The 20369-nt window shown below is 50.7% G+C and overlaps 10 protein-coding genes across 10 annotated transcripts; 7 read left to right on the top strand and 3 right to left on the bottom strand.

The window, feature by feature from the left end:
* The first annotated feature begins 3 nt into the window (after window positions 1-3).
* Window positions 4-2313, top strand: BJY04DRAFT_187194 (uncharacterized protein). Its single transcript, XM_073711006.1, has 7 exons — window positions 4-96; window positions 151-571; window positions 639-800; window positions 857-1015; window positions 1083-1205; window positions 1280-2068; window positions 2131-2313. Exons 1-6 carry the CDS (start codon window positions 48-50, stop codon window positions 1650-1652), a joined length of 1287 nt encoding a protein of 428 aa, XP_073572319.1. The 5' UTR covers window positions 4-47; the 3' UTR covers window positions 1653-2068; window positions 2131-2313.
* BJY04DRAFT_41768 (uncharacterized protein) lies at window positions 1620-3644 on the top strand. The gene is made up of 6 exons (XM_073720340.1): window positions 1620-2068; window positions 2131-2536; window positions 2602-2763; window positions 2832-3005; window positions 3076-3195; window positions 3400-3644. The coding sequence occupies exons 1-6, from the start codon at window positions 2029-2031 to the stop codon at window positions 3452-3454; spliced, it is 957 nt and encodes a 318-aa protein (XP_073572318.1). The 5' UTR covers window positions 1620-2028; the 3' UTR covers window positions 3455-3644.
* Window positions 3645-4002: 358 nt separating this feature from the next.
* Window positions 4003-4783, bottom strand: BJY04DRAFT_217410 (uncharacterized protein; the record flags this gene model as incomplete). Its single annotated transcript, XM_073716029.1, has 5 exons — window positions 4003-4142; window positions 4191-4293; window positions 4358-4536; window positions 4589-4646; window positions 4694-4783. The coding sequence occupies 5 exons, from the start codon at window positions 4781-4783 to the stop codon at window positions 4003-4005; spliced, it is 570 nt and encodes a 189-aa protein (XP_073572317.1).
* Window positions 4784-5712: 929 nt separating this feature from the next.
* BJY04DRAFT_207029 (pectate lyase family protein) lies at window positions 5713-6783 on the top strand (the record flags this gene model as incomplete). Its single annotated transcript, XM_073713800.1, has 3 exons — window positions 5713-6013; window positions 6064-6308; window positions 6355-6783. The coding sequence occupies 3 exons, from the start codon at window positions 5713-5715 to the stop codon at window positions 6781-6783; spliced, it is 975 nt and encodes a 324-aa protein (XP_073572316.1).
* Window positions 6784-7072: 289 nt separating this feature from the next.
* Window positions 7073-8816, top strand: BJY04DRAFT_187190 (Six-hairpin glycosidase-like protein). The gene is made up of 4 exons (XM_073711005.1): window positions 7073-7636; window positions 7701-7786; window positions 7852-8540; window positions 8618-8816. Exons 1-4 carry the CDS (start codon window positions 7266-7268, stop codon window positions 8726-8728), a joined length of 1257 nt encoding a protein of 418 aa, XP_073572315.1. The 5' UTR covers window positions 7073-7265; the 3' UTR covers window positions 8729-8816.
* A 187-nt stretch (window positions 8817-9003) lies between these two features.
* Window positions 9004-10572, bottom strand: BJY04DRAFT_227128 (uncharacterized protein; the record flags this gene model as incomplete). The annotated part of the gene is made up of 4 exons (XM_073718566.1): window positions 10443-10572; window positions 10145-10383; window positions 10008-10080; window positions 9004-9953 (listed from the first exon to the last, which is right to left on the bottom strand). Exons 1-4 carry the CDS (start codon window positions 10549-10551, stop codon window positions 9004-9006), a joined length of 1371 nt encoding a protein of 456 aa, XP_073572314.1. The 5' UTR covers window positions 10552-10572.
* Window positions 10573-13529: 2957 nt separating this feature from the next.
* On the top strand, window positions 13530-13946 carry BJY04DRAFT_187189 (uncharacterized protein). Its single transcript, XM_073711004.1, has one exon. The coding sequence runs from the start codon at window positions 13561-13563 to the stop codon at window positions 13921-13923; it is 363 nt and encodes a 120-aa protein (XP_073572313.1). The 5' UTR covers window positions 13530-13560; the 3' UTR covers window positions 13924-13946.
* A 673-nt stretch (window positions 13947-14619) lies between these two features.
* On the top strand, window positions 14620-15516 carry BJY04DRAFT_41753 (uncharacterized protein). Its single transcript, XM_073720339.1, has one exon. The coding sequence runs from the start codon at window positions 14783-14785 to the stop codon at window positions 15476-15478; it is 696 nt and encodes a 231-aa protein (XP_073572312.1). The 5' UTR covers window positions 14620-14782; the 3' UTR covers window positions 15479-15516.
* A 220-nt stretch (window positions 15517-15736) lies between these two features.
* BJY04DRAFT_187188 (uncharacterized protein) lies at window positions 15737-16836 on the bottom strand. Its single transcript, XM_073711003.1, has one exon. The coding sequence runs from the start codon at window positions 16496-16498 to the stop codon at window positions 16334-16336; it is 165 nt and encodes a 54-aa protein (XP_073572311.1). The 5' UTR covers window positions 16499-16836; the 3' UTR covers window positions 15737-16333.
* A 1890-nt stretch (window positions 16837-18726) lies between these two features.
* Window positions 18727-20338, top strand: BJY04DRAFT_227126 (MFS general substrate transporter; the record flags this gene model as incomplete). The annotated part of the gene is made up of 5 exons (XM_073718565.1): window positions 18727-18979; window positions 19029-19120; window positions 19174-19299; window positions 19347-19698; window positions 19753-20338. Exons 1-5 carry the CDS (start codon window positions 18753-18755, stop codon window positions 20336-20338), a joined length of 1383 nt encoding a protein of 460 aa, XP_073572310.1. The 5' UTR covers window positions 18727-18752.
* Window positions 20339-20369: the final 31 nt, after the last annotated feature.

The raw sequence follows: 20369 nt of genomic DNA, 5'->3' as shown, positions 1-20369 counted from the left end.
CAGAGGCCAAGTTACTCTTTCCCTCTTAATTATCTGCTGACTCGATCATGTTGCTGATTCACTTGGGTGTGGCGCTCGCCTTCTGGGCGCCGAGAAGTACGCGCTTTTCCAAGTCTACAGTCACAACTCCATTTGACTAATTAATTGCAGTGACCATCGCCGAAGAATGCATTTTCGAAAATGGATACGGCTCATTCAAAATCAACAGCACTGAAGAAATCCGCGACATCTTCAATGGCTGCACTACAATTGTCGCCCAGCAGATCTCCATCAGCTCCTACTTCAATGGGACCTTCTCATTCCCAGGCGTAACAAACTTTACCGGCACTCTCGACTGTACATATGATGGAAGTCAGTACGGACGGCCTGGTGTTTCGACCGTTGAGATGGCGGACCTGCAGTACCTGGGCGGCCTCAGCGCGACGCACACAGAGATTGCCCACTTCTCGTTCCCAGAGCTCATCAGCGTGTCAGGGGAGATTGAGGTTATGTCGTGGACGGCGCTTTTTGAGATGGATTTCCCGAAGCTCAGGGATGCCGATCAGATTGTTCTGTCCCGCAGGTACTCGAAGTACGTTGTTAATCCGGTGTGTCTGGGCGGCTGCGCCCTGGGGAACGTTTCCTAAATACCGACGCAGGCTGAACTTCGAGTCGCTCGAAAAAGTCCAGGGTGACCTTATCATTGAAAGCTGCACATTCTGTGGCCCTGACGTTAGATACACCTACGACATCGATCCAATGGCGTCGTTCCCCGTGCTCAAATCCGCAGGGTTTATCCGGCTAGAGGGGATCTTTTCTAGGTGCGTGTGGTCTTAGCATTCTCGAATATATATGCCCTCTAAACCAGTGCGCCCAGTATTTCCTTACCTCTGCTCGAATCAGCCGGCCCGCCAACTCTGAGGTGGGCCTCCGATTCGGGACTGAGCATCTACGTCAAGCAAAACGGGATGGAACTGGGGTTTCCGCAGCTTCGAACGGTGGATAAGCAGTTTTTTGTCCATGGAGCTATCATGGGGTGAGTGGGTTATCTGAATTGCAGGTGTCCTAGAGTGACACGCACACTAACACCGACATTTCGCTAGGCTCGAGCTACCGGTCATTGGCAGCATTAATGGATCATTCCGGGTCGATACAGACACCCCGCTGTCACTCAATGTCCCGCTCTCTAGCGCAACATGGCTGCAGCTGGATGGGAATATAAAGGAGTAAGTTGCCACCCTTCCGGATGCCGATCTCTGTCCGCACCGCAAAGCAAATATGCTCACGAACACCTGGACAGAGCAAAGTTCTCCCGTCTCAACACAGCCACTACAGAGCTCCGTCTCGACGGAATCTCTTGCGGCAAAATGGGCGAGGGTCTCCGCGAGTCGGGCTACTACGAAGATCGCTGCGGCAAGTACAAGAAACCCCTTAGCAAGGGTGCTAAGATCGCCATTGGTGTGATCGTCCCTATCGCCGCGGGCTTGCTCTTGTTCTTCCTCGTCTACTATTACAAGAAGCGCATTCGGAAGAAGCCGAAGGTGACGGCGGAGGTCGAGATGGTAAATATGGATATTCCTGCAAGTGGGAGACGCAGGGAAGATACTGAGCTGGGGGGACAGAGGAGCGCCACACCACCGCCGCCTTATGAGGCACAACCACCGCGCATGTAACGCGCTAAATTATTGATGCATACGTAGTTCACTCGCAGTCTTCATGCCCTGTGCCTGAGCCTGAGCCAAGCGCCAATTTCCGGACCTCAAGGCCCCACGAGTCAGGATTGGGAATTGATGACGCTAAGGGACGCTACTTCTCCAATGCGTCTAATCATTGCCCTCGCGCAACATCATACTGTTTTGAGAAACGACAAACATTAGCCCATGGGCGCGGGGCGTTGGAAAACTTGAGCACAACTTCAGCTCAGCTTCTGCCGAAGAGAGATCAACCGTCTTTGCATACCACGGATTGAATTGACCTGAGCTTCCGGCTGCAGCTTGTAACCCATCCTGACATCAGGAGCCTCGATTGACCTGTTGAGCTGCAGGTGATATGTTGCGAATTATGGCGCTCGCCCTGTGGGCATCGAGCCGTAAGCGCCCGCCGAGACTCCCGTGATCTCACAAGGTTTGGAGTCGGACTGACCCCTTCCAGTGGTGACTGCTCGAGAGTGTGAATTGGCCTACAACGAATACAACTTCAGCATCAACAGCACGCAGGAAGCCCTGGATCTATTCGCTGGATGCACAACAATCATCGGCGGCGGGGTTGACCTGAGTCGTAACTTCACCGGCACCTTCTCGCTTCCCGGTGTCACTAATATTACCGGCACTATAGGCGGCGGTAGTGACACCGGGGAGCTCACTATTGAGATGCCGGACCTGCAGTACCTTGGAGGGCTCTATACTTCGTACACGAATATGAGCAGGATATCGTTTCCCGAATTGCGAACCATCGGCAACTCCTGGCTGACTCTCGACCGCGGCAATGAGAACATTGAAATCTTATTACCCAAGTTGACGAGTGCAACGCGCATCTATATCAGAACTGGGTTTTCCAAGTCAGTGCCCCTTGCACCCAACAGGATGTGTAAGACGTGAGCAACACGAACTGACAGCAATATAGACTGGACCTCTCCTCCCTCGAGACCATATCATCGCGTCTCGAGATCGAGCCCTGTGCATATTGCGGGACTGAGATCCCATCTATACCACATCAGGAGCTAGAGCTGTCCTTCCCCGCGCTGAAACGCGTGGGGTTTATCAACCTTATTGGGAGGTTTTCTGCGTTCGTCCACCCCTTCTTCCTCTCCTCCAAAATCACCAATTCTCAAATGGGAATTAACATATAATCAGTATCCACTTTCCGTCGCTCACCAAAGCCGGCGCACCAGATGATTGGAGCAGCTATAAATTCGGCTCGGGAATCACAATTGACAATGTGGGCGCCGGGCTCGAGCTTGCCTTTCCCGAGCTCGCAGAAGTAAGTGGTGTGGATGCTAGAATAAATCTCTCTGGCGCGTTTGAGAAGTACGTTCCCGCTACTCTTTTTCACAGAATCAATTTCCGTACAACCGCTAATATCCTTGCTTGATTATAGACTGGAATTACCCTCGCTCCTGGACTGCGACGCCTCCATTACTCTGAATCCCTCAACGCCACTATCGTTCGAACTACCGATGGAAAGTGGCAGTTTCCAACTTGATAAGAATATACAATAGTGAGCTCTCTTTTTTCATTGCTTGTTGCCCCTACACTCTTTTCTGCTGGTACCTGGTTGATACAGATGCTGGTTTGAGACCACCTCATTGTATTCCAATCCCAATCTGGTCTTTACCCCTTATATATGCATACGTACCCCTTCATCCTAAGGTTTATGTGTCCATTTGGTGGTTTCTTCTTCTAATCGACATCCTCCCCTCAGTACCGAACTTGAACAAACCAGATCGCACATACAACGTGCGGGTCTCCAACCATGAACTCCCTTGCTCGACTTTTGGACCCGGATTCCAGGATATGAGATACTACAGGGATAACTGCGTTCCACATACCGATCCCGCCTTTGGCACGAAGGAGAAGATTATAGTGGGTGTTATTGTTCCTGTTGGGGTTATCATGATCGCTGTTGGGGTTTTCATCTGCTACCGTACGAGGAAAGGAAAAGTTGGAGGGAAGGATGCTGGTGAAGATGAGACAGAGGCAGAGTCGTCGGATGCCGTTTCTGCCAGAGTGAACGCACATGCCTCTGGACCTGGTGCTGCCGAGCATGGGGTAAGGGCACCAGTCACGAGGCCTGTGGCTCTGGAGAGAGAAAGGACTCAAACACCACCACCGCCTTACGCGCCGAAGCAACTGTAAGATGCTATTACTAGAGACTAGATCTTGCTGTATGAATACAGGACTAAGATGTGGACTCGAAGGAGGCGGCGGAAGATTGTTTTCTACATTGGAAGTAAAATTCCCACTCGTGCCTGCGAGGACGGACATGCAAACCCAGATAGCCTACCCAGGCTGTGCTAAACTAGGTCTAGCTCTCAAAATAGAAATCATGGCAGCTTTCGTAGGTCTGCTCATTGCCGCTCGCATACCAGTACCATTGTATCACGCAGTTGCCCGCCTCGCTGCAGCCCGACGGCAGGCTATCCGGGATTGTGATGTTATAGTCAACTATGAGCGGCATTAGCAGATGTGATTTACTGGGGGAGGTGCCCTTACTATCATCACGAGGTGGCCCAGACAGATGATTTGGCCAGTCGTCCCAGGAGCGAAGTGCGTCACCGATCACCTCGTTCGTGCCCGTGTCGACAATGGAGACGTTCTGAGAGATATCAGCTACCTGTATCTCTTGCGGAGAGGAATTGTTAAATGTCCAGCAAGCTTACAGCGTAACCTGGGTGGTGGCCAGCAATCAGGTCAACGTGAAAGTAAAGCACTTCTCCGGCGGTAACAGACAAGACATTGTCAATGTTATCTTCATATTGGTATCCGCGACAGAGATAGGCATTGCAGTTATAGTCTCCGTCGGCGACTGCGACCGCGTTCTCTATAGGACCGGCGATATCTGGGAAGGTCTTGTAAGTATATTGTAGGTGGTGGGCGTAATGAGGGATCACCTCGTTCGAGCACTTTCACAACCGCGGCACCGCATGCCTCTTCGTGTGCCGGTCCTGTCTAAGCCTGCGTCAGTATACCGGTTTTCAATACTCAGTTTTACTCACCTTTCGCGCAGGTGGTTCTGAGACGAATGCGTGCCCATGGACGCCTGCCACGAAGGCGAGCAGAGCAAGACTAGTGACTGAACGCAGCATGTTTGCTATAGTCTGAATAGACAGTTGCTAAAAATGTAATAACTCCGCCGGAAGACCCAAGACAACGCCGCGTTGACGCGATTACATATTGCTCGCACTTGAAGATGACACGGGCCAAGGGCTAGGGCAATATCGCAAGAATTGGCAGGGGGTGCTGCCGAAACATGGACTGATTTTTCCAGTCCGTCGAATTTTACCCTCGAATCAAATTCCATGCTGCTGTCGAACGCTTTCATCTTTCGTGGCGCTTGCGAAGGATCAATATGTGTGGTACTGGCCACCCCTGGGTGACAGCTGGGCGCCACGCCGCTGTCAATGGTGGAACTGGACAAAGCGAATTGTTCCTTGACATTTGACGATCGTATTCGGCAGTGTCGGATGACTCCAGACTCCTCAATCTGGGGCATGACAACATCAAGATTCAGGTTGCGAACCACGCACGCCACAGGCCGGAATTGGGATTTTGCTCCAACAGCAATGCGCTGCTTACGCGCGGAGACCGCAAGCCGTATCGGATATGATTAAGGGCGCTCGGCACTTTATTTCGACCCCTGACGCCGTCGCGGCTGCGTCCGTGGTAAATTGGGAGGATGCTGCTGAAACAGGGTGATCTGCATCGATTATCCCTGTCATTGGAGGGGAATTATGGGGTGCATGCCTTGGCCTGGGGAATCTTCTTCAGCAATTGTGAAAGTGACACAGGGGGTCTTGGTGTTCTTGGTCTGTAAGCAGTCCGCTTGCAAACTGCTAGGCTGGTATCAGGGCTGGGTATAAAAGGCTTGGTTCGTCAACGTTTGAGGGAGTTGTCCACCACCATCCACTTCCTTCAACAACCAAGTTACTCTACTACCAACGGCAGGCTCCGTCTTTCATCTTCATTCTTTCACTCACTTCGCCTCCATTCCCTTACCAAATTTCTACCCGTCAACATGAGATTCGCCCCCGCCTTCCTTCTGGCCGCCGTGGCCGTGGCCTCTCCCACTCTGAGCAAGCGCAACATGCTTGCCCGTCGCCAGGCTGCGGAAGCTTGCCCTATTGGATACTGCACTGAGAACGGCGGTACCACTGGTGGTGCCGCTGGTGACACCGTCACTGTGTCCGACCTCGACGCCTTGACCGAGGCTGCTGAGAGCGATGGTCCTCTTACGATTATCGTTTCCGGCTCCATCTCCGGAAGCGCCAAGATCCGCGTCGCTGCTGACAAGACCATCTACGGAGAGCCTGGCAGCTGTAAGTCTTTCTGATCCTGTTATACCTTCGCTCATACTAACCTGGTCCAGCCATCACCGGTGTTGGATTCTACATCCGCCGCGTTAGCAACGTCATCCTCCGCAACCTGAAGATCGGCCAGGTTGACGCTGACAACGGCGACGCCGTCGGCATCGACGAGTCCACCAACGTCTGGATCGACCACCTCGATCTCTCCGGTGACCTTAGCGCGGGCAAGGACGACTTTGATGGTCTCCTCGACATCACCCACGCCGCCGACTGGGTGACCGTCTCCAACACCTACTTCCACGACCATGTAAGTCTTCTGTACCTCCGGAATATTCCATACTAAACCCTCCCAGTGGAAGGGCTCTCTGATCGGCCACTCCGACAACAACGAAGACGAGGACCTCGGCTACCTCCACATCACCTACGCCAACAACCACTGGTACAACATCAACAGCCGTGCCCCCTCAATCCGCTTCGGTGTCGTCCACATCATCAACAACTACTGGGACAGCCTGATTGACACCGGTGTCAACGTCCGCATGGATGCCCAGGCCCTTATCCAGAGCTCCGCTTTCGCCAACTCCCCTCCCGAGGCTATCCACTTCAAGGACTCCGACTACACTGGTTACGCTGTTGTTGAGGATGTTGACCTTGGTGGCTCTGAGAACACTGTTCCTGAGGGTACTCTTACCCCTGGCTCTCTGCCTTACCCTGCTATCACGGCTCTTGGATCTGGATCTGTTGCTGGTACCATCCCTGGTACTGCTGGACAGAAGTTGTAAACTGGTTCTGCGAGATAGTTAGGTATGAGTGGATCTTCGCTTCTTGTTTGTCGATTTGTGAGTTTTGATGTATCCAGCTTTGTACAGACCGGCAAGTCCGGGGATATGTCAAATAGTCTTATCATTATTTAACAAGTGCATTTGGTCAGCTATCTTCTACCGTTGGTTTACATCTACAGACGTGGTTCACTCCTTGTATCTGGAAACTCCCTTTCAACAAAGGCCTTTCTATACTATATGTATGTTAGGCTGAGATATATATCCGAAGTGTTTATAGCATTTATTTTCAGGGCTGGGGTGCGGCAAAACGTATACTATCTGACTCAAATACGCATACGCCCAATAGTGCCGTTTTTGCACTGCAGATTACGAGCCGGAATAAGTGATGATCTACGTTTCTTACATTTATAAAGAGCCCACCACCTGTCCATCGTCTTGCCGTCTGCCAGCAATTCTGTGGTTGCCCATCGCACATAAGAAAAATGTCTTACCCACTCCCCACACTACGAACTCTGTCTGTGTTATGCCTTTGTGTCACTCACTTGGTCAATCCGATACAGGGTACCGACATTAATACGCGTCCCTACTCGGCACGTATGGCCGATAGTGTGATTTTCCGCCGGCAGGCAATCCACAACGACCAAAGTGACTCGTCTGGGCTTCTGCAAGTTGGAGTCTTTCAGACTGCTTTGCTTGACCTGATCAGATCGCCGTCGGCTCAGTACCTAGAGCAAGACTGGGAGTTGTATTTGAGTGGAAGCGCGGACAGTATTGTTGCGGTTGTTGATAATGCGACGCGGAATACACAGTTTCCCCTCGATCGGCTTTCCCTGGGAAAGGGACTCTCATATCAGTATGCCATTTCTACACCCATTGCACTCTGGAACGAGTACATCAATGCTAATAGTATTTCTCAGATATGATAAGAGCGGGAATGGGGCGTACAAGGAGTCGCTAAACGCCCTCTGGGAGTCCATCAACCTACAGCCGCGAAATGAATTTGGTATCTAGCTTCATATCCCCAACTCAGCACCACTGGTTCCCATGCCGAAACTAACCAGATAGCAGGAGGTCTGTGGTACTACGTCTATCCCAACTGGAGCTACCTCGACGGAATGTTCTCACTCCTTTCTTTTGTCCCTCTTTACACATCTGCCTTTCCTACCAAGGACAATTCCGCCATCACCTCTGACCTCTTCCACCAACTCAACCTCCTCTGGTCCCACTGTCACGACAACGCAACTAACCTTCTCGTCCATGGCTACGATGCCTCGCTGTCCGCCCCTTGGGTAAACTCGCTCACCGGCGGCAGCCCACACGTCTGGATCCGCGCACTAGGCTGGTTCATGATGGGCCTCGTTGACTTTCTTGAACTTAGCCAGCTAGACTCTACCTTTAATGGTCGCGACCAAACGGCAACTTGGCGCTCACGGTTCAATGATCTTGCGAATGCCCTTATTAGAGTTGTTGACCCCGACTCCGGCGCCTGGTGGCAGTTGTTGGACGAGCCTGGAAAGGAGGGGAACTATATTGAATCAAGTGGGTCGGCGATGTTTGTCTATGCCCTGTTGAAGGGTGCTAGGGTCGGGCTCTTGGAGGAGTCGGAGTATGATGGCACTATTACGCGGTATACCGATGTTGCGGAGCGTGCGTACCAGACGCTTGTGGAGAGATTCGTGGTACAGAATGAAGACGGCACGCTGAGCTATAATGGGACTGTGGGGGTTTGCAGTCTGAACTCGACGGCGACTTATGGGGTATGTTTGCTACCCACTTAACGTGATGAGTATGGGTTGGATCCAGATAAGAATACTGACTGAGTGTGTGCGCTTAGTATTATGTTCACCAGCCACTTGTGTATGACAGTGTTCTGGGTTCCGCAGCGTTTATTCGTGCAAGCATAGAATATGAGCTCTATGCAGCACAGACAGCAACCGAGACATAAACCAGGTTGAGTCGATTGATCACTGTTTACACCCAAGGCGTTCATGCCGGCTATAGATACGAGGAGAAAGGGCCTCACACATCACCAGGTAGAAGGTGAAAGAGATCAATAATAAATACGCGGCTGATACCACTAAATGGTCACGGATCGTTTGTATAATGATGATTTCAAGTACACTAGGTGCTAGCTAGTTGTATGCGCATGATGCGGATAATCTACCTATATCCGCCGTCTAACTGGAAACGACCACTGACCCCCCTGATCCTAAAGCATCATTAGGCCGGCCCTGACCCTTTGGGTACAACAGTAACATCCTCAGCCGAGGGCTCTCTCACTCCATCTTGAGCCTGCTGCCCAACTGCAACCTCCACTTCCTTGACCTTCCACGTAGCCCAAGTAGTCGGCACCACACTCGCCCAAAACAACACCGCGGCAACCAAGATATTCTGCAACAAACTAACCTTCCGACTCGCACCAAGCGCATAAGAGATAGTACTCGCCAAACTCTCACTAGACCTAAGCACTGCCGCAGAAAACGTCAAGTTCTCCAGCTCCGTATCAAAGCAACTCAACACCCAATATCCCCACACCGAAAAGGCATTATACGGCACAAAGAACAGGCAGTAGACTGCACAAGCGCGCCCAAACCCGGGTGTATCAATGTCAAAGACGGGATTTGTATCTTCGTACCTCTTTTCGAGGACGATGTTGTAAATGTATGTTGCCGTATAGGTTGCGACAAGGAAGATCCAGCCTGCGCGCGCGCGGGTCGGGCGCGAGAAGCACGTTAAGTCGAGGAACCAGCCAAATATGATGTTCACGAACAGGCCAATAAAGGTGACTATGAACGCTGCGAGGGCGCGGGCCCGCACTGTGAAGTATACGGTGAGGTAGTTCCCCTCGTATGTCTGCGCCCATTGGCTAGTTAGGAAGATAGGGACCAGTGCAGCGATCTCGGGTCGCTTGAGCACGCGCCAGAATCGTCGGAGACCCTCTATGAAGGTCGTTCGTGGGGGACGAGTGGGTTTTGTTCCGTCTTTGCGGATGAGTTTGTTGACAGGGGAGATGAGTAGTGATAGGGGAAGACCTAAGCACTGTAGGGCGATCAAGACGAGGTACGTGCTCGAGCTAACGGAGCCTTGCTTGGAGTTACCGATATTGAATGCAAGCTGTATTGAGGATGCGATGATGCTGCCAATTTTGCCGAGGGAGAACCAGATCGCAACTGATTCAGGTGGTCAATGAACGCAATGTAAAAGAAGGTCTGGCTGTGACTTACGATGCAGTCCTTTACGACTTTCCTCGGGGTATCCAACGCCAATTGCGGCTTCTGAGACCCAGAGAGCGGCGGCCTGTAGGAATGGTTAAAATCTTAAAGAGCTGGTTCATGATGCTTGATGAAGGGATAGAGCGTACAGAAATACCACAAGTCGCGGCGCCAAAAATCATGAACCACTGCGTTCCATAAACGCTGTTGGTATATAGCGACGCTGAGTACGGCGCGTAGCCGATAGTACCAATGGTGAGAATCCACTTCAAGCTCCATCTATTACCCAGCACAGCGAACACGGGACTCAGCACAATCATGATGGCAAAAGTCACCACGTTCGCAGCATTGACGAAGAAGGGCTCTGCGAGGCCACCAGCTCCGAGGTCTAGAATATCGTCAGCAATTCGTTCATTGGCGTAGCCAATTTGACTGGGATGTACTGACTTGACAAGGCACCCCATATTCCTGGCTGAGTAAAGCTGACCAGACCAAGAATAATGGCATTGAAGACCGTCCCTCGGTAGAAGGTATGGAGAGTGTCTCGTAGACCCATTGTGTGTATGATTCTAGCTTGGGAGAGTATTACATATCGTTGACCAGTGCGCGTTTTATAGCTGAATTTCGTGCGAAGAAGTCGCGATGTGGGCTATCCATGGCGCAAAGGAAGATGTGATAGCGTGATAGAATGGATCTCCACGACCTTGGAAGCTAAATCATCCTGCCGTCCCGCGGATAAGCCGAATTCTTTCTGGTTCATGATGCAACTCTGGCAAACGCGATGCGGTGCTCCTAGAGTTGCAGTAAGGTATACAAATATGACCCATGTAGAAACTGCTTTATGACTATGTGCAGGCAAAAGAACAGGAATCGGCATTACCTGGGGCCTGTCGCGCATTCGGGCCGAGCCCTAGATGAAGTTGGATCAAAGTTGACAGAGTGACCCCGAAAGGCGTCATCCCGGTTCTACAAGTGCTCCACATTCTCCAATCCCCTACCGGTCTTGTCGGCCGAGAACAGGAGAAACAGGTCTAGAGCCATATCTGGCGCTATGGCTGCGTGGTGGAGAGGGCACCCCTTGATGAAAGCAAGCAGGCATGCAGTCCCAATGTGCTCATTAGACTCTCTAGGACCTGGTCCGAGGTCAATCAATGGTTGTATAGGAAATTTAAGTCCTGTCCGGCGATCCTATCCTCATAATAGCCCATATCAATGATTATTCCTTCAACATAGCGGCGCATGTTTGTATGGGCATGAAGCATGTATTATTTCCGCCCCATCGCCATCTCCTGCGCGTACTGTGCTTGAGTAATGTAGATTTAGAGCAGACAGTTCATGGGGAGTAATAGGAAATAGAATCAAGGGGCTGTTTATCCTTGATGATTATACTAGTACTATGTAGGAAGGAGCTACTAATTTCAGATACCTTTCAAATCTGCTCCAATTACTGTATCCTGAAAACACAGGTGATTATTACATGCTCTATCCATTATGCTCTACACTCTTTCTAATCTCCAGAGACAGGGGAATCTCTCAGTATCTTTGATTGCGGCGTTTCATGTGGGCCGCCTCATCGATTTGTTGCCTCAGATGCATCATCCGATTGGTCTACTAGGATGCCTTCGATGGCATTATTTCCCCTAAAGTCCACCACCCATTTTCAGAGAGGACAAGAGTACCTCAACCAGCAAGCAACTCAAGTTAAACATTCAGCCTCGCCTTGGCAGCTGAGGAGGAGGAGGCAACTGCTGATCAACAGCCACGGCCATGATTCAGGACTTCTGTACTTTGCCGTCTCTTGATCGAAGGTCCGACCGCAGAAAAAGCAAGTATAACAAAAACTGCCACAAGTACAGACCCTGGCCCTCTGTTGCCACTTCCTCTCCCTCAACCTTGACTCCAATGCCTCCAACTGCCCCGGCCTCTGCCCCCGCGAAAAAGATACGCAAACACAGCGTCACCAATAAACACTGGACTGACGAGGACAGAGAGACGCTTCGGGAGGTACGAGAACGATACCCTAGAGCAAGCTGGGAGGGTATCAAAGAGGTCTGTGTGGGTCCTGCCCTGACATCAATATCGACATTGAGTTAACAATCTCGAAGCTAGGATCGTTTCAACGTACACCGAATGCCCTGTGCATACAGTATAGTGTGCGCCTACCTTATCTCCTTGTTCTCCAGTCCTACTGCTCATATGTACCAGCTCCTCTTGCAGAAGAAAATCCCCACACCCGACGAGCCACCCTTGACTGAGACCAGATCTCAAAGTAAGGTGCTGATTCTGAAGATTCCCACCTTGTCTGCGACTCATCCCAGAGGGTCGATGGACATTATTGCTGTACCCAACCACCAAAACGATGACCCTGACGACGCGATGAGTATCAGTAGTGGCGAAGATATTCCTCACGCCATATTAACAGATCCGGTCAGTTATTCTCCTCAGCTTTGCAAGCCTTGATGAGTTCTTCTGACCTTCATAGCCGAGAACGAGCTGTTTTAGTATTCACAAATCACGAGATCCTGGACCCATGCAACAGGGCATGCCAGCGGGGAGAATGCAACCCATGTCTCCTATCAATCACCCTCGACGTCCACCCATACGACCCTCTACGCGAGATCATGTCGAGTCTTCGACAAACAGAGCCAGTGCTCGACCACCGCCGCAAGTCGACACCAATTCGATGTCTCCTAAAACCGCAACGACAAAGTCGCTGCTAGTACCAGATGGGCCCCCACGGGATTCAATACCCATCCCGGAATCAACACATGGCTTGACACGAGAGCAAACGTCCGCCGCCTTACGCCGCCTGTTCACTCTAGACCTTGACCTCTACGCAAAAGAGAAGGACGAGTTCTCCAAGCGAATCGGGAAGCTCGAGGCTGACAACAGGCAGCTGCAGATCAACATGGAGAACAAAAATGTCCAGCTTGCGGCTAAAGATGATAGGCTTGTGTCAAGGATGCGGAGATTCAGGGCCTCAAGGCGCAGCTAGAATCTGCCCAGTCCCTGGTCAACGGGATGATTGAATTTCACTCGAAGTACTATATAAGTGTCGCGGAGGACAGTGCTCGCAAAGCCGAGGAGTATGCTTGTCGCTCGAGCAAGCTTTTCAGAGGTTCTTCGTCGGTGTCCTGACCCGCATTCCGTGGATGGACTACTCTTCTTTACCTTATGGACCCTCTTTCTGGAGGCCGCAGCTTGTATGAAAACCCAATATCCGTAGCCTATAGTCTACGACCTCTCAACGTCTTAGCAGCTACATGTATTCCCCGTACTCTAGATAGGATAATCAGAGAGAGACCATGTTCACCATTTCCTGGTATTCATTCTATGTAGCTGGAGGCGCGCTGAGACTCTTGCCTGGCAGGGAACCAATGGCAATGGACTCGATGGATAAACGTTCAACTGGAGCTCACTCTGATATGCGTTCATCAGCACTTGTGAGTCTGCCAAGCGTACTCGGTGTCTGACGCTCTGTCGAACATTTCCTTACTGAACTGCCTTGGTAGAATCCATACCCCGGGCCCAGGCTCGCTTCTGCCGCACCGCCGGTTTGGACCGGATGGAAGATGGAAAGGGAAAATTTTCAATTAAAAAAAAGCAAAGAATAAAAGAAAAGAATAGAATCAAGAATAAAATGAAAAATAGGATAGTAGATAAAAAATGGTATGTAATTTCTGGGGTGGCTGTAGCAGCTCCCATACTCCCTGTAGGATCCTTTCTATTCCGAAGGGGCATACGCTGTAGAAGGCAGGGGAATGCCGAGGAAGACTGCCTCCCATCTATTGGAAGAAAAGGTACTGGAATTGCATCCTTCGGGGTCGATCGCCATATCTATCTCTGGTTTTCCAACAGAAACAGGTCGGAAGGCAACCAAGGCACACCGCATGTCTCAAGACCAAGCAGGTCATGCGCAGAGCGTTGATGCAAGATAATTCTCAATCACATTTGTGGCGGGTTCTAGACGTGATGGTGAAAAGGGTGAGATATCGAACAAAGAAAAGCAGGCTATATGTGGCAGCCTGGTATAGTCCTAAACTCGGCTAGTGACAGAATTGGAAAGAGGCCAAGATGCTGAGCGCTGATCCTTGCCTTCGCCTATGGGAAGAATTCCCGTCAATTCGGACTTTTGCACTTCATTGGTACTTTCTGCTCTTTTAGCGTCGTGATTCTGGCCCTTTCGCGGTGATCCGAGCGTGGCCGATGTAGAAAAGAGAAATTCAGTCGGGGCCATGAAAGCCATTGCGCAGAAATACTCTCAGTGCCTTGGACCCCCAATTTGCGTCTGTCTGTCTGCAGCAATCAGGAGGTCCCGAGTCTGAGAGGAGAGACTTTGCTCTTGCGACTGATTCCTAGGGTTAGAATCCACCGAGACGGCTTCCAGACCACCGATTTGAGGTTGATCATCACAGGACTTGCAGCCACGAACGTTGTTCACACAGAAGAAACGCACCAGTCCGAACTCTGCGGTTAGCCCAATCCAACCATCATCGTCGTGTGGTGCTAACACGGCCTAGACATGGAGCCGAACAATCGAGGAACCGGAAGACGTGGGAGAGGACAGGTCACGCCCCCAGATGATTCTCCCTGCTCCGGTGCCACGAACGGACGACGAGGCAAGCGCGAGAGAGCATCGAATGATCAGAATGAGGAAATCGCTGGACAGCCAGAGCCGGTATCCATCTCAGTCTCCCTCTGCTGCTGAGCTATGCTAACTAGTGCATCTTCTTCCCACAAAGGGCGGCAGACGACGAGTGGAAGGACGCAACCACGACGAACCATCAATGACCGCCGCTAGCACATCGGATGCAACCCCTTCAGCTTTGCAGCCACGGAATGAAGAACATGACGATGTGGTCTTCGTTAAGTGTCTGGTTGAAGGCGAGAGCCATGGTGTCCACCCAAGCACAACTACTACCACTCTGACTCCGACCGAGCAAGCCGTCAGCACTAACAGAGGGCCGGGTACTCCCTATCAAGGCACTTTCTTTCCTCGCTTCTCCGGCGACTCAGTCAGGACAGGCAGATTCGCGCCTCAGTCACAAGCCGCTGCGCGAATCACAACGGGCGAAGGCCAACTCCAAAGTTCGGGGCCACATCCCGGATATCGGACCGCGTTCCTCTCGATTGACGGCATGACCAAAGCCCAGATGACTGTCAAGCTCCATGAATCGGTTGCGGCGACGTTCCAGTGGGCAAGTCTGATGTCGGAGAATGATGACGAAGGGGTTCAACAGCTGGGAGCGGAACTCAAAGAACTACGAAATATGTGCACGGTGCTTCAGCAGCAGCTAGAGGTACAGAAAAGGCAGAATTCAGCGCTCGAAATTCGTTTGAACTCGATCGAAGATATCGCCGGCAACACCGAGAGCCAGGTCAAAGAGACCAAAACCAAGGTTGAAGAGACCACGACTAAGCTGTGCTCGCTGGACCAGCGCATGATGAGGATCTCGAGAGTGTTTACTGCGCTGGATGGTTGACAGCGAAGCTTTCTTTGCCCTGTCGGAATATTATATAGTTATTGTGCTTTATTCTCTCGGCTTGACCTGAATTGAAACCACTTTTGATTGTCGGACTGTCTACGTAGAACCACCGTGCTGGCTGTTCTTTCCGAATATGCTGGATTCTACTAGATAACGACAGTTCGTACTTTGGTCACTTGGTCTGTGGAGAAATCATATTTCTTTTTTCGCGGCCTTCGATCTGTGCTGCCCTGCTGACCTCCTCCTTCTTCTTCGACTATCTCCTCCTCGGATCCTTCGTCCTGTCTTATTCTCAACCTCTTTTCTTCATATAGCATGCATTGCTTTCCCTGCACGCACAGGATACAGGGCATGGCCGTCGCAGCCATCGGAAAACACCCACGCGTTGCGCTGGCGGCGGAGAACCGGCCCCGGCTTTGACATTTGAAGAATCCACCTGAACATAATGATCTTTAACAAGATGATTTCGGCTAGGTACGTGCTATCTGTCCTTCCATTGTGCTCACCGACCCGTCGTGCTTACTAGTGATTCCTTCTCGCAATAGCTAGGCTACCTCCCGTGACGAACCTCTGCGCCGCTATCAATGGCCCACAGAACTGGTTACAATGACACTCCTACGCAGGCGCCATGAGGGCTAGGTGTATCTAGAGGACTGGCCACACACTATAAAGGCGCCGCGGAAACACTCCTATTTCATTCAAGCGAGCATTATGTCCGGCAGCCTGACCTCTCTTGAGCAAGAAGATAAAGCCTAAGAAGGCCCCCAAGGAATGAAGACTCGAATAACTACGGGCAGGATGGCAGCACTAGTGACATATCTCTTGATACGGACACGCCTCGGCGCTCCACAGCTACACAGCCACCCAGCCCTCGTGGCTACTGCCACCTCCAAGCACACCTAGGCATATTGTTCCTACCCGCCTAATCACACGGGCAATTCTACTAATAGAGCCCAACGGTCTTCCGCGCCCAAGTGTTGTTCCATCCACCATAACTCGAAGTCGTTTACCGCCCATTCATCAAGCTTCATATCTCAATCCCCTACAGTCGTCTGGCCTCAAAGCAGCATGGACGCATACGTTGCCTTATCGAAACCAAATCCATTCAAGCTGTCCACCTCAGAGATGTTATAATTCACTCCCCACACTCTACCTGGGTACAACAAAGCCTCTTTCTATTTAAAGGACCTGTTAACTCTTCAGATTTTGGATACTACGGTTGGGGCTTTAAGGATAATGAATTCCGGCAAGCTTTTGGAGTTGGCAGGAGAAAAAGGGCTCAGGCTCTCGTGTTAGGTTGGATTTAATAGAAGATGTGAAAGAATATAAATCATACAAACAGTTATAAATAAGACATAACTTAACCACCAAATAGTCTGTGGAAAATATATAATAAGTCCTGCTGGTATCACACCCATATCGCACTTGTATCGCACTGGTATCCTACTGGTATCTTACTGGTATTATACTAGTATTGCGCTGTACAATGTGGTATCGTGCTGTATCGTACTGGTATCGTGCTGGTATTATTATTTCTAACTTATTTTATTAGTTTATGTTCATGGTACTTGGTGCTTTGGCCAGGGGAAAGCACGTGTGTAATCTGACATTATTGCTTTATTTGTGAGCTCAAGACAATAGATTATATAGTAGTATGTGTAGCTTGGATATAGTGCCTTGGGCATGCTATTAGTATTACCTTTTCTTTATATAAGGACATAATCTGCTTTGCCAGTAGTGCAGGTAGTTCTATACTATAATGAGAGATTTTCGAGCTTTCCTAACCGCCCTCTAGCAGACTGCACGTCACGAAGGATTGCAGTTAAGGAGTAGAAATCATGCAGGCAATAAAGCTCTTATAATCGTTCTTAGAAAGGCTAAGCAGCAAAGGCACCGACCAGGAAATAAAACCTTTACAACCTCAAGCAGACCACCGGCCTATGAAGCGCAGGCTTATACAGTCTTAGCACCGCACGATGCACAATTCTCTCAGGCTATGGAAACGCAGAGAGACCCCTAGGAATCGTGGTAATGTGGCCAAATATCTTATACACTTTACCAATGTTTTCAACGGATCCTGTTGAGAACTGTTCCATGGACAGTCAATTGATTCTGCAAGACATGTGTGTAACTGAGAACCTGAAGCGAGAATGAATAGGGCTAGCTTCTCCAAACACCCCCGGTGTACTCGAGAAGCAGCGAATGACCAAGTAGCCTCCTACACTTTAACAAAGATCTCAGAGTTACATCGATGATGGAGCTCTCAGACAAACAGACATCACGCCCAGGGCCCCATTTCCTCGCCCAAATCCCTGTAGCACGCCTTGGCAGGGCAATGAGCTATCCGATCATTCCCATATTTAAGCTTGATCTTTCCCCCTTCTTGGATATTGAACTTCACGCAAACCGGTGATCAGGATGAAAATAGTCTTCTGGTGGATTCGTTGCGCGGCTGTCGCCCCCCTTCTTCACGGCGCCTTATCACAGGACAACGATGACAACCCACCCCTAATGACCTTAACTCCGATAGATAACAAGCCCGGCTTCCAGTCCCGCACAGTTACCACGAGGAAGGGGAGGAAATATAGCATCACTGTTTAGGAGCAGGTATAGGACGCGCTAGTCATATTTAGTACGATGAATGTATTTGGTTGCCAGGTCTTTCAATGCTTCCGCTCGGTAGTCATTTTCAAGGGAGAGTCAACTTTCAGGCCGAGGAAACTGTCCAAGCGGACACATGTTTGGATAAAGACCATATACCGCCAGGGAGATAGTAGCCAGTTTATTTGCACGCAGTCGGTCTTGCCACGCCTTATGTTCTTTGCTTTGATTTCCAGACCAATGCTTGGTGGGAGGCGCGAGATGGAGGACTTTTCGTATCACGAATACCAGAGAGTCTAGGGCACTCTCCAGAAAGGTATAAGCCGGGGCTTACAATATCCCCATAATTTGGGGTCGCGGAGAATTCGGGGAAGAAAGCTGGGTCTGCATGTTCTCCAAAGCTCCGGGGCTCCAGCTGTGGGCGGAAAAAAGCCCGACTTAAAAACCCGTTATTGACCCGACCTAATTAACCAGATGCTCTGATTATTGGTCAATCCCAACCTAGTCTTAAGTGCAGCGCGGGGGTAATATTACCCGCCCTGGGACTGAGTGCTCTTGTGTATCCTGGTAATGCGATATAAATCTACAAATACTACGCGCATATCCACCTGAAAGGCACCTCCAAGCTAGAAGTCTTCGTTGAGAATACACATCGTGAAACGAACACAGCATGCCATCTTTCTGGAAAGGACGAGGGTTGAAGGTGCGCGACAGCGACAGAACGCGAGCCGCCGAATTGACGTTGCGGGAGTCTTTGTACCCTATTTGTCTCGTCACCACCCTCTTCTTCCTGTGGGGTTTCTCCTATGGCCTACTCGACACTTTGAACAAGCACTTCCAGGATACTCTTGGAATATCAAAGGCGAGGTCCTCCGGCCTTCAAGCGGCTTATTTCGGGTTGGTGCCTTCCACCTTCTGCCCTCCGAGATGAGGCTAACTCGTCTAGTGCCTACCCATTGGCGTCCCTCGGGCATGCGGCATGGATTCTCCGTCACTATAGCTATCGGGCAGTATACATTTGGGGTTTATTCCTCTACGGTAGGCTTTTTAATGGTCACTTTGTCGATCAAAACTGACAAGATTCTCTAAAGGTCTGGGCGCTCTACTTGCCATTCCGGCAATCAAGCAACACTCATTCGGGGGTTTCTGCGTCTGTATCTTTATTATTGGGAACGGTCTCGGTTCTCTAGAGACGGCAGCCAATCCTTACATTGCTGGTAAGGCTTTTTTCACATGATGGTTACTGCCTCTAACCGACCATCAGTCTGCGGTCCACCAAAGTACTCCGAGATTCGCATCAACCTCTCCCAGGCGTTCAATGGCATAGGGACCGTGGTAGCTCCAGTTCTGGGATCGTACGTGCTCTTCGACTTTGACGATCAGAAAGCCCTGGAGAACGTCCAGTGGGTCTACACCGCGATCGCAGTCTTTGTCTTCGCTCTTGCATTCGTCTTCTTTTTCTCATCGATTCCGGAGATCACCGACGCGGATATGGAGTACCAGGCACAAGAAGCTGGGGGTGGAGACAATGACAAGCCGCTCCGGAAACAATATCGTCTCTTCCATGCGGCATTTGCTCAATTCTGCTACTGTGGCGCGCAAACAGCGATTGCTGGGTATGTATCGACTCTCCTTGCTAGCTGCTTCATGCTCAACGTTGACCGCTATAGATATTTCATCAACTATGCCACGGAGACTCGACCAAACACAGGATCCAGTTTGGGTAGTAAATTCCTCGCGGGGGCTCAAGCGGCCTTTGCGGTGGGTCGATTCGTGGGAGTTATTCTTATGCACTTCTGTAAGCCTCGGTGGGTATTCGGGGTTTTCCTGACCATGTGCATCGTCTTTGTCGCTCCGTCTATTACGCAGCGAGGCAACATCGGCATGTCAATGCTGTACGTGACTCTGTTCTTCGAGTCGATCTGCTTCCCCACGATAGTTGCACTGGGTATGCGTGGGCTGGGCCGCCACACCAAGCGCGGATCAGGGTTTATAGTCGGAGGTGTGATTGGAGGCGCCTGCGTACCACCGCTGCTGGGAGTCGCGGCCGATGCTCGCAATACCGGCTTTGCCATGGTCGTGCCCTTATGTTTCTTTGTCTTGGCCTGGTCTTATCCCATCTGTGTGAACTTCGTGCCATCCTATCGGAACTGCGCCGATGCTTCTTCGGCCGCTGAGGTTGGGCTGCGACCACAGGAGGAGAGTGGCGACGAAGAGAAAGGAGGACATCAGATGTCTGAAAGAACTGTAGTATGATTGGAGGAGAAACTTGATTGAATTACCCCGG

Source organism: Aspergillus karnatakaensis (assembly GCF_047715665.1).
Source record: "Aspergillus karnatakaensis strain CBS 102800 unplaced genomic scaffold BJY04scaffold_19, whole genome shotgun sequence".
In the NCBI taxonomy this organism is placed as follows: domain Eukaryota; kingdom Fungi; phylum Ascomycota; class Eurotiomycetes; order Eurotiales; family Aspergillaceae; genus Aspergillus; species Aspergillus karnatakaensis.
This window is presented reverse-complemented; position numbering and strand designations above follow the sequence as displayed.